General features: G+C 32.3%; 3 protein-coding genes across 3 annotated transcripts in view; 2 read left to right on the top strand and 1 right to left on the bottom strand.

The window, feature by feature from the left end:
* Window positions 1-674: 674 nt before the first annotated feature.
* On the top strand, window positions 675-2487 carry LOC17894154 (putative F-box/FBD/LRR-repeat protein At1g66300). The gene is made up of 3 exons (XM_006301783.2): window positions 675-1675; window positions 1756-1896; window positions 1979-2487. The coding sequence occupies exons 1-3, from the start codon at window positions 734-736 to the stop codon at window positions 2243-2245; spliced, it is 1350 nt and encodes a 449-aa protein (XP_006301845.1). The 5' UTR covers window positions 675-733; the 3' UTR covers window positions 2246-2487.
* Window positions 2488-4073: 1586 nt separating this feature from the next.
* Window positions 4074-5702, bottom strand: LOC17895181 (FBD-associated F-box protein At1g66310). The gene is made up of 3 exons (XM_023788231.1): window positions 4733-5702; window positions 4512-4652; window positions 4074-4402 (listed from the first exon to the last, which is right to left on the bottom strand). The coding sequence occupies exons 1-3, from the start codon at window positions 5672-5674 to the stop codon at window positions 4136-4138; spliced, it is 1350 nt and encodes a 449-aa protein (XP_023643999.1). The 5' UTR covers window positions 5675-5702; the 3' UTR covers window positions 4074-4135.
* A 3615-nt stretch (window positions 5703-9317) lies between these two features.
* Window positions 9318-10280, top strand: part of LOC17894710 (FBD-associated F-box protein At1g66310) — a 1737-nt gene continuing 774 nt past the window's right edge. Inside the window, 1 exon segment of the mRNA XM_006303042.2 lies at window positions 9318-10280. Coding sequence (XP_006303104.2) covers window positions 9346-10280 — 935 coding nt within the window. The 5' untranslated portion in view covers window positions 9318-9345.

Genomic DNA, 10280 nt, shown 5'->3' with positions numbered 1-10280 from the left:
TTGAGTTAAGTTATATGTTAAATCATTCTTCCAGCACAAACTTACAAATAATTACGTTTTTTCAAATAAAAGGTCAGATTATAACGAATATATAAGTATTGTAAAAAGAAATTTAAATATTTCAAGACAAAAACAATGGTCACAACGGGGTTTTTATGCAACGTATGGATAATTCGAATAAAAAAAAAATATTTGAATTGGTAAGCATGGTACCATACTTGTAACTCTTGCAACTACAAAATAGTTTTGATATTTTGAAGAAATATTACAGCAACAAAAAATGAATCTTTATAGAAATAATAGTTTGAGAAAACTTTGATAATTTCGGTATGAGAATTTAAATAATTAAATATATGTCATTAGAATAATTTTTTGGTATGGTTTTAACTAGAGTATTTTTAAATTATATAAAAAAAACTTTCTCAGTCAAAAAAAAAAACTTTCTCTTTAGGTTTTGATATGATTACAATTTTCCAAGATTTTTTTCTAAAAATAAGGCAATTGATAAAATAATATTTCTCTAATTAGTAAAGTTATCAAATAAATTAATTCTTAATAAAATTATTAAATAAGTTTATTCTTAATAAAATTACTAATATGCTAAGTTGACCACAAAAATTTGACAGCCGTTTTCTTTATCTGTCATCATTCTTGCGTTTCATTCTTGACCACACCATTCTTGGCATTGCCGCTTCTTAGATCGAACGAGTTCGTGCGGCTTCTACACAAAGCCATGGATGAAGAGAGAAGGAAACGAGTTCGGGCCAACGCATCTGGTGGGGAAGTTGATTGGCTAAGAAATTTGCCAGAAGCTTTGCAATGGCATGTTCTCTTGAATCTTCCGACAAAAGATGTGGTCAAGACAAGTATCATATACAGCAAATGGAGACATCTCTGGAGGTATGTTCCTGGTCTGGACCTGGACTGTCGTAATTTCAAGGAGTACAATGTTGTTGTGAGCTTTATCGATAAGTTCTTGAGTTTTAATAGTGAATCGGCCCTAAAAAAGTTTAAGTTAAGGTATAATTGTGTTCTTGATCGGCAAGTGACTAAGGAAACCAAGACGGCTAATCTCATGCGGTGGATCAACGATGTTGTTAACCGGAAAGTTCAGCATCTTGATGTTTGGTGGGGTGAAGTGGATATGCCTCCAACACTTTACAAGTGTGAGAGCTTGGTTTCTTTAAAGCTTGCTTATGCAATATTGCCTAACCCTGAGTCTGTGTCTTTACCGTCTGTCAAAGTTCTTGATCTCATTTTTGTTAAGTTTGCCAACGATTTGGCTTTCGAAAGGCTCATCTCAGGCTGCATTTGTTTGGAAAACTTGACTTTAGACAGAAGCCACAATGACAATGTTAGAGTCTTACAAGTGAGCTCTAAGTCGCTGCTGAGCTTCCGCTATAATGGCTCCATTACGAAGGGTCCTCATGATGATCTGGTTGTGTCAATTGATACTCCTAAGCTTGAGGAACTCCAGCTCTCTGATCATTTAACTGCCAGTTTCATTATAGCTGATCTGAGCTCCCTTGTAGAGGCGGATATCAATGTTCAATTTAACTTTTGTTTCGGCAAAAAGTTTAACCCATTGGATCTACCAAAGGGAAAGATGATTCACAACTTTCTTGTTGGGATATCTAATGCAAAAAATATGATCATATCTCCAGCAACACTTGAGGTAACTTATATTGAATTCGTTATTTTAGTGTTTATCTATATGTTTCTTCTGAAACTTTTTTTGTGTGTGTGGTTGTTTAGGTCATTTATGATGCTTCAAGATGTGAACCACTGCCCTTGTTTGCTAACTTATCTTCGTTGAGTGTCCACTTTGACGACGACAGTTGGGAAAGTTTGCCAAAATTTATGGAGAGCTGCCCGAATCTAAGTTCTCTTGTCGTGGTAAAGATTGTTTTCTTAAACGTAGGTACTTTCTTAGGCATAATTACTCAAACTGGTTTCTTTCGCTTGGTTGTAATGTCAGGAATCTGCTACATTTTCAAAGGAGGGAGCTAGTATTGTGACTGGACCTTGGCGTCTCCTATCATCTCTGGAGTATGTTGAGATAGAATCGCCTTTGGAAGGGGACGAGATAGAGATGGAATTTGTTAGATACTTACTTGAGAACTCACCAATCCTCAAGAAAGTCACTCTATATTTGGAGAAATATTCCAGGAAGAAATCTTTCATCCTCATAGAACTCCTTAAGATTCGAAGGTGCTCTACCTCATGCGAAGTCGTTGTCATGTGATCCTCGTCGAGGGACATATACAAGGTTGCCTTTATGTACTTTTATATGTGTACTCTCTTTTTAATTTCTTCTTTCTTGTGGTGACTTTGATATGTTGTTGTGGTTCGTAAGAATTTATTATGGTGACTTTGATATGTTGTTGTGGTTCGTAAGAATTTATTGTGGTGACTTTGATTTGGTGTGGTAGATCGTAAGAAAGATTATATGTTTGTCTTGATTGAACCAGAAATGGATTAAGATTATGGTTAGACTCAACGTAAATGTTTCTAGTAACGTTATATGGTTAGATGAAACTGAAACTAAACTATATATATAGACGAATGATGAGTGATTACTTCTAGGCTTTATCTTTTAACTATAAAGATATTAAAATTTGTTGCCAACCCTAGTCAGAAGTTAGAACCTGTGTCGTTGAAGAGATAGATATTGTATGGATCCTATTATTGAATTATGTGTCCAAAGTTGTCTATCACAATCTCCCACACCTAATTGAAGCCAACGCTTAAGATGATTAAGGCGATAGAGAGAGAGAGACATATTGGAAACATATTATGTATTAGGGTTAGGGTTCTTCGAAATACAATAGAAAACAAAAAATCAAGATCTAGGTCTTAGGGTTAGGGCTCTTTACAGAGATTCTTGGCTATCTGATATTTGTAGCTTAGTGACTCTGGAAACCTCTTTAGCTAACCGTACCTCTTCTAAGATTGTGATATGAATCATATCAAATATCCAATTGAATATTTATGATAAATGAATTGGGTACCCAAACCCAAACGGATTTATCAGAATACCCGAATAAATACCCGAATCCATCTAAAGTTTTATAATCTTTGTACAATAACGAGTCATATATTATTTCTAAGTTCTAAATTATCTCTTGATTCTCTCTACTTGCTATATCCCGATTTTTATTTTCATATATGTCAATTTTCTTAGTTTAAATAAACTATATGATTCTAACTCTAAATTTGGTGTCATTTGATGTTTTAGGAACTCAAGATCTGAAGAACTATGGTTTATGAACTTGTTTTTGTGTTCAAAATTTTTATTTTACAAAAAAAAAAATCAATTTAGTTTGATAATATTAATTAGCTTTTTCATATTAATGATTACAATCAGTTTATTTAGCTTGGTACTTTTGTTACAATCATTTATCATGACGTAAGATTGATTTCAATTTTTTTTATTGTGAATTCGGGTTTGAGGTTTCTTTAACTTTGGTTCGAATTTTAAAATTAAAAATCCGATTCGAACCCAAATGAGAGAGTCCTTTCTGGAACAACCATCCAAACGAAGATTGATTGTCTTGAAGATTGGTGAGTTCTCAAGTAAGTAACTCAGAAAATTCATCGGTATCTTAAAATACTCGAGAGATGATAGGAGACGCCAAGGTTCAGTCAAAAATCAAAAAACTAGTCATCTCCTTTGGGAATGTAGTGAACGAAACAAGTATATGAAAAAAGTAATTATGACACTTTTCACATATGCATCATACCAAAGAAAGATTGGTATAGTATTTCCCATCAAAATCAGCACAATAAAGAAGAAAACAAAGAGTTCACATTCATGAAAGTACTCGAGAGACAACCTTGTATGCTCGAGGATCAGATAATATATTTCTCTTACTTTTAAGTTAGAAAATCTCATTGAACAAAAAAAAAAAAAGCAAATATAAATAAGGTTCATTAAAACCGAAACATATGGAGATAGGTTCAACTGAACAATTTGAAATAAACATATGGAGATAGGTTCAACTGAACAATTTGAAATAAACATATGATCGTCTTAGGATCCACACAACACATCAAATTCGCCACGATAAAAGAGAAATTAAACACAGAGTTCACAAAGTACATAAAGGCAACCTTGTATGTCCCTCGATGAGAATCAGAGAACAATGACTTGGCATGAGCTAGAGCGCCTTGGAATCTTAAGGAGTTCTCGGAAGATGGCAGAGTTCTTTCTGGAACCATTATCCAAACGAAGAGTGAGTTTCTTGAGGATTGGCGAGTTCTCAAGTAAGTAACTCACAAATTTCATCTCCATCGCGTTCCCTTCCAATGGCGATTCTATCTTAACATACTCGAGAGATGATAGGAGACGCGGAGGTCCAGTCAAAATACTAGCTCCCTCCTCCGGGAATGTAGTAGATTCCTGATATTACAACCAAGTGAATGAAACAAGTTTGAGCAATTATGATACTTTCCCCATTTGCATCACACCAAAGAAAAGTACATAAAATTTAATGTAACACAATCCTTACCACGATAAGAGAGTTTAGATTTGGGCAGCGATGAAGAAAGTCTGGTAGCGTTTCCCACCTGTTTTCGTAGAAGTCTACAGTCAAGGAAGCAAGCTTGCGAAACACGGGCAACAGTTCATATTTGGATAACTCATAAATGACCTACAAAACAACCACACAGCAAAAAGAATGTTCACATGACAAATTGAAAACATTAAACTAACAAACTGGCCAAACGTTACCTCAAGAGTACATTGAGCCAGTATCAAATTTTTGACACAAGATATTCCAGCAAGAAACTTCCGAATCATGTTTCTCTTCCTCAGATCGGTCGGATCAAAGGCCTTCTCGAAAGAAAAGTTAATCTGAATATCCGCCCGTACAAGAGAACTCATATTGCTTACTACAAAGCTTTCGGTTAAATGATCAGAGAGTTGGAGATCTTCAAGCCTCGGGGCATCAACAGACACGACCAGATCATCAAGAGGACCCTTCTTCGTGGAGCCGTTATAGACGAAGCTCAACAGAGACTTAGAGCTCACATGTAAGACTTTGACATTGTCATTGGGGCTTCTGTATAAAACTAAGCTTTCAAGAACAAAGCAGCCTGAGATGAGCCTTTCGAAAGCCAAATCGTTGGCAAACTTAACCAAAACTAGATCAAGAACTTTGACAGACGGTAAAGACACAGACTCAAGATTAGGCAAATTTGCATCAGACAGCTTTAAAGAAACCAAGCTCTCACACATGTAAAGTGATGGAGGCATCACCACTTCACCCCAGGCAACATCGAGCTGCTTAACATGTCGCTTAACGACAGCGTTGATCCAACGCGTAACATTAGCATTATCAGTCTGCTCATCTCCATCGTCATCCGCATCAAGAACACTATCGTACCTTATCTTAAATTTTTCTAAGGACGACTCACTGTTGAAACTCAAGAACCTATCGATGAATTTCACAACAACATTGTATTCCTTGAAATCACGACAGTCCAGGTCCAGACCAGGAACATACCTCCAGAGATGTCTCCATTTGCTGTATATGACACTTGCCTTGACCACATCTTTTGTCGGAAGATTCAAGAGAACATGCCATTGCAAAGCTTCTGGTAACTTTCTTAGCCAATCAGCTCCACCACCAGATGCGTTGGCTCGAACTCGTTCCCTTCCCTCTTCATCCATGATTTTGTGAAGAAGCGACACTAAGAACTCTTTCGATCTCTCTCCTTCAAAAATTCTGAGAAGCGGCAAAGAGTTTGTGTGATCAATAATAAAATGAAACCTAACAGTACCACCTTAACGGCGTCAGTAATATGATGACGGAGAGAAACAAATATCTCAGATTTATTTACTTTAATTTATTTATTTTTGGGGAAAACAATAAAACTAAATGTGGATTTATTATATGGGAAACTAATAAATTTAAATTTGACAACTGTAATGTTATCTTATCATCATATAAAACCAGAAACAATAAAGTTTTATCAATAATTTTTTAATTCTTTCTTTTTAATAAAACTATTCTAAAACTAAACCAAACCAAATCTGTTTACCACATATGTTAAAAAAAGACATAAAATTACATTGTTTATCTAAAAGCTGTTCAAATTACAAAAGTATAGATTTTTTTAAAAGTTAATGATTCTATTAAGATTTAATTTGTAATATATCTCAACATATCCAAAACAATTTGTGTTAGGTATACAGTAATATCTAGATATGTGTATTGTCTTTACCAATTAGAATTAGTATTGTGTTTTTGTTTATATCTTTCCAAATTTCCCACTTTACTTTATATAACTTATATCAAAAACACATTCTTTTACTACCTTTACTTTATAAATAATTTTAAAAATAGTTATTTAAATTTCTTAATTTTTCCAAAATTATTGCTTTCATTTTCAATTTAAATATATTAAAAATGCATAAAATTATAAATGATAAGATTACAAATACTATAGCATGTAGTACGTCTACTCTTTGAGAATTTTTGAACAATACTCCTTATAGTGTACCCCTTTTTAAAAATACAATTTTATATCCATTAAAAACAAACTCTATTTCAAATATGAAAATTTATAAACATTTATATAGGTGATAAAGTACATCAAGATCATCAATACAAATGGAAGACTAAATCCAAATAATTAAAAGGTTTTAAAAGGTTATAAACGACATTTATAAGGTTTTTATAAGGTTTTAAATGATTTTATTAAAACAATTTATAAGGTATATATGAAATATATATATATATATATATATATATATATATATATATATATATATTTACACACATATAAAGATAACTTGTGTCTATAAATATAAGCTTACACATATTTTTTTGATAAATTTCAAAATTTATAGTGACTTTTTGATAAAATTAGAAAGAGGGGTATTTTTAAAAAGTGGTATTGGAAATGAGTATTTTTGAAATTCCCCCTTATTTTTTTAATTTACTATGTTACAAAAACTTTTAAAAAACCTTCTGTATATTAAAACTATTTTATTATTTATAGAGTAAAATATTTTCTTATTTATAATTTTATTAAATGTTTCCACTGATAAATTTTTAATAACCATTATAATTATCAACAAACTAAATTAAATTTACTTAAATAATAGATATTGCAATATCTATAACAAAAAAAACCACCAGTTCAATGAATTTAGTAACATTAATAATCATATTTCTATACTTTTACCACATAATTTTTTGCTGCAAGTTAATATTAAATTTGTAACCTGACTTGAATAACTCATGTTACCAATCAATGGTATTAATAGAATTACATAAAGACAACTTTGTATGTCCTAGAATCAGAGAACAACGACTTGGCATGAGCTAGAGCACCTTGGAATCTCAAGGAGTTCTCATAGGATGACATATTCCTTTCTAGAACAATCATCCATACTTGTTACCTGAGGATTGGTGAGTTCTCAAGTACGTGAACCATTCCAATATAAGTTGATATTGGCTTGTACCAGAATCAGTAAAAGTCATCTCAGAGGAAAGCTCGTTTGGAAAACAAAACACCGCCGGAAGAGCCTTAAGATCTCACCTAGGAACCAACCACTGATCAAGAATGAGAGGCTTAGGAGGAGCAACGTCGGTGAAGAGAGTTCATGTCTTCAAAGACTTGCGGCGGCTTGGGAAAAGAGCCTTAAATATTACCAATCTTTTTTTAGAACTGTGTGAATCTAAATAATCTCATGAAAATTTACTTGAAAATTTATGTACTTTCTTTTGTATGATGCAAATCGGATACTATCATAATTAGTTTTAATAATTTACTCAAACTTATTTCGTCCACTTGGTTGTTATATCAAGAATCTACTACATTCCCAAAGAAGATACAGTAAAACCTCTATAAATTAATACTCGATAAATTAATAATCTCTATAAATTAATAAATTTATCCGGTCCCAAGTTGGGACCAGTGTAATTTTAGACATATTTCGATAAAATAATAAGATAATAATTTTTTTGAAAATCCTTTGTAAATATATGGTCCCAATAATATTATAAATTAATAATTAGGTAAAATTTTCAAAATATATGTATATATAGACACATTAGTTTTTGTTAGAGTTTATTTCTAATATGTACTATATTAAAAATTGTTAGCATTCTCTTTCAAGACATAATAATTATTACTTTCTTTGTAATTGATTATATAAAATACTAATTATTATGATTAAATCTCATTATTTTTCTGTAAAAAACTTTCAAATTGGGAAAATCTCTCTATAAATTAATAATTATTAATTTATCGATAAATTAATACCTCTATAAATTAATAGATTTTCATGGTCCCAACATTATTAATTTATAGAGGTTTTACTGTAACTAGTATTTTGACCGGAGCTTGGCATTTCTCGAGTATGTTAAGCTAAAATAGCTATTGGAATGGTTCACGTACTTGATAAAATTTATTAGTGGATACATTTAATTAAATTATAAATAAGAAAATAATTTACTATATAAATAATAAAATAGTTTTAATATACAGGAGGTTATTTAAACGTTTTTGTAACATAGTAAATTAAAAAAAAAAAAAGTAAACGTAGTACATGCTATAATATTTGTAATCTTATCATTTCTAAATTTATGGTTTACAATATATTTCAATTGAAAATAAAAGCAATAATTTTGGAAAAATTAAGAAATTTAAATAACTATTTTTAATAATTTTAATAAAGTAAAGGTAGTAAAAGAATGTGTTTTTGATATAGTTAAGTTATACTGTATAAAGTAAAGTGGGAAACTTGGAAAGATATAAACAAAAACACAATACTATTTCTAATTGGTAAAAGACAATACACTTATCTAGATATCATACCTAACACAAATTGTTTTGGATATGTTGTAGATATAATACAAATTATTTAAATCTTCATAGAAATATTAACTTTTTAAAAAATCTATACATTTGTAATTTGAACAGCTTTTAGATAAACTATGTAATTTTATGACTTTATTAACATATCTGGTAAAACAAATTTGGTTTGGTTCAGTTTTAGAATAGTTTTATTAAAAAGAAAGAATTATGATAAAACTTTATTGTTTCTGGTTTTATAGGATGATAAGATAACATTACAGTTGTCAAATTTAAATTTATTAGTTTTCCATATAATAAATCCACATTTAGTTTTATTGTTTTCCCCAAAAATAAATAAATTAAAGTAAATAAATCTGAGATATATGTTTCTCTCCGTCATCATATTACTGACGCCGTTAAGGTGGTACTGTTAGGTTTCATTTTATTATTGATCACACAAACTCATTGCCGCTTCTCAGAATTTTTGAAGGAGAGAGATCGAAAGAGTTCTTCGTGTCGCTTCTTCACAAAATCATGGATGAAGAAGGAAGGGAACAAGTTCGTGCAAACGCATCTGGTGTTGGAGCTGATTGGCTAAGAAAGTTACCTGAATCCTTGCAATGGCATGTTCTCTTGAATCTTCCGACAAAAGATGTGGTCAAGACAAGTGTCGTATACAGCAAATGGAGACATCTCTGGAGGTATGTTCCTGGTCTGGACCTGGACTGTCGTGATTTCAAGGAATACAATGTTGTTGTGAGATTCATCGATAAGTTCTTGAGTTTCAACAGTGAGTCGTCCTTAGAGAAGTTTAAGATAAGGTACCATAGTGTTCTTGATGCGGATGACGATGGAGATGAGCAGACCGATAATGCTAATGTTACGCGTTGGATCAACGCTGTCGTTAAGCGACATGTTAAGCAGCTCGATGTTGCCTGGGGTGAAGTGGTGATGCCTCCATCACTTTACATGTGTGAGAGCTTGGTTTCTTTAAAGCTGTCTGATGCAAATTTGCCTAATCTTGAGTCTGTGTCTTTACCGTCTGTCAAAGTTCTTGATCTAGTTTTGGTTAAGTTTGCCAACGATTTGGCTTTCGAAAGGCTCATCTCAGGATGCATTGTTCTTGAAAGCTTAGTTTTATACAGAAGCCCCAATGACAATGTCAAAGTCTTACATGTGAGCTCTAAGTCTCTGTTGAGCTTCGTCCATAACGGCTCCACGAAGAAGGGTCCTCTTGATGATCTGGTCGTGTCTGTTGATGCCCCGAGGCTTGAAGATCTCCAACTCTCTGATCATTTAACCGAAAGCTTTGTAGTAAGCAATATGAGTTCTCTTGTACGGGCGGATATTCAGATTAACTTTTCTTTCGAAAAGGCCTTTGATCCGACCGATCTGAGGAAGAGAAACATGATTCGGAAGTTTCTTGCTGGAATATCTGGTGTCAAAAATTTGATACTGGCTCAATGTAC

The sequence above is a fragment of the Capsella rubella genome, unplaced genomic scaffold (genome assembly GCF_000375325.1).
Source record: "Capsella rubella cultivar Monte Gargano unplaced genomic scaffold, Caprub1_0 scaffold_2, whole genome shotgun sequence".
Taxonomy (NCBI): domain Eukaryota; kingdom Viridiplantae; phylum Streptophyta; class Magnoliopsida; order Brassicales; family Brassicaceae; genus Capsella; species Capsella rubella.
Note: the sequence above shows the minus strand (reverse complement) of the source record. Positions and strands in the feature narration are given on the sequence as shown.

Excerpts from the sequence above, each read along its gene's own strand:
- LOC17894154 (XM_006301783.2), top strand. The coding sequence starts at position 734 with ATGGATGAAGAGAGAAGGAAACGAGTTCGGGCCAACGCATCTGGTGGG. Across the intron at positions 1,676-1,755 it reads TATCTCCAGCAACACTTGAG|GTCATTTATGATGCTTCAAG; the intron begins GTAACTTATATT and ends GTGGTTGTTTAG. Across the intron at positions 1,897-1,978 it reads ATCTAAGTTCTCTTGTCGTG|GAATCTGCTACATTTTCAAA; the intron begins GTAAAGATTGTT and ends TTGTAATGTCAG.
- LOC17895181 (XM_023788231.1), bottom strand. The coding sequence starts at position 5,674 with ATGGATGAAGAGGGAAGGGAACGAGTTCGAGCCAACGCATCTGGTGGT. Across the intron at positions 4,653-4,732 it reads TGGCTCAATGTACTCTTGAG|GTCATTTATGAGTTATCCAA; the intron begins GTAACGTTTGGC and ends GTTGTTTTGTAG. Across the intron at positions 4,403-4,511 it reads ATCTAAACTCTCTTATCGTG|GAATCTACTACATTCCCGGA; the intron begins GTAAGGATTGTG and ends TTGTAATATCAG.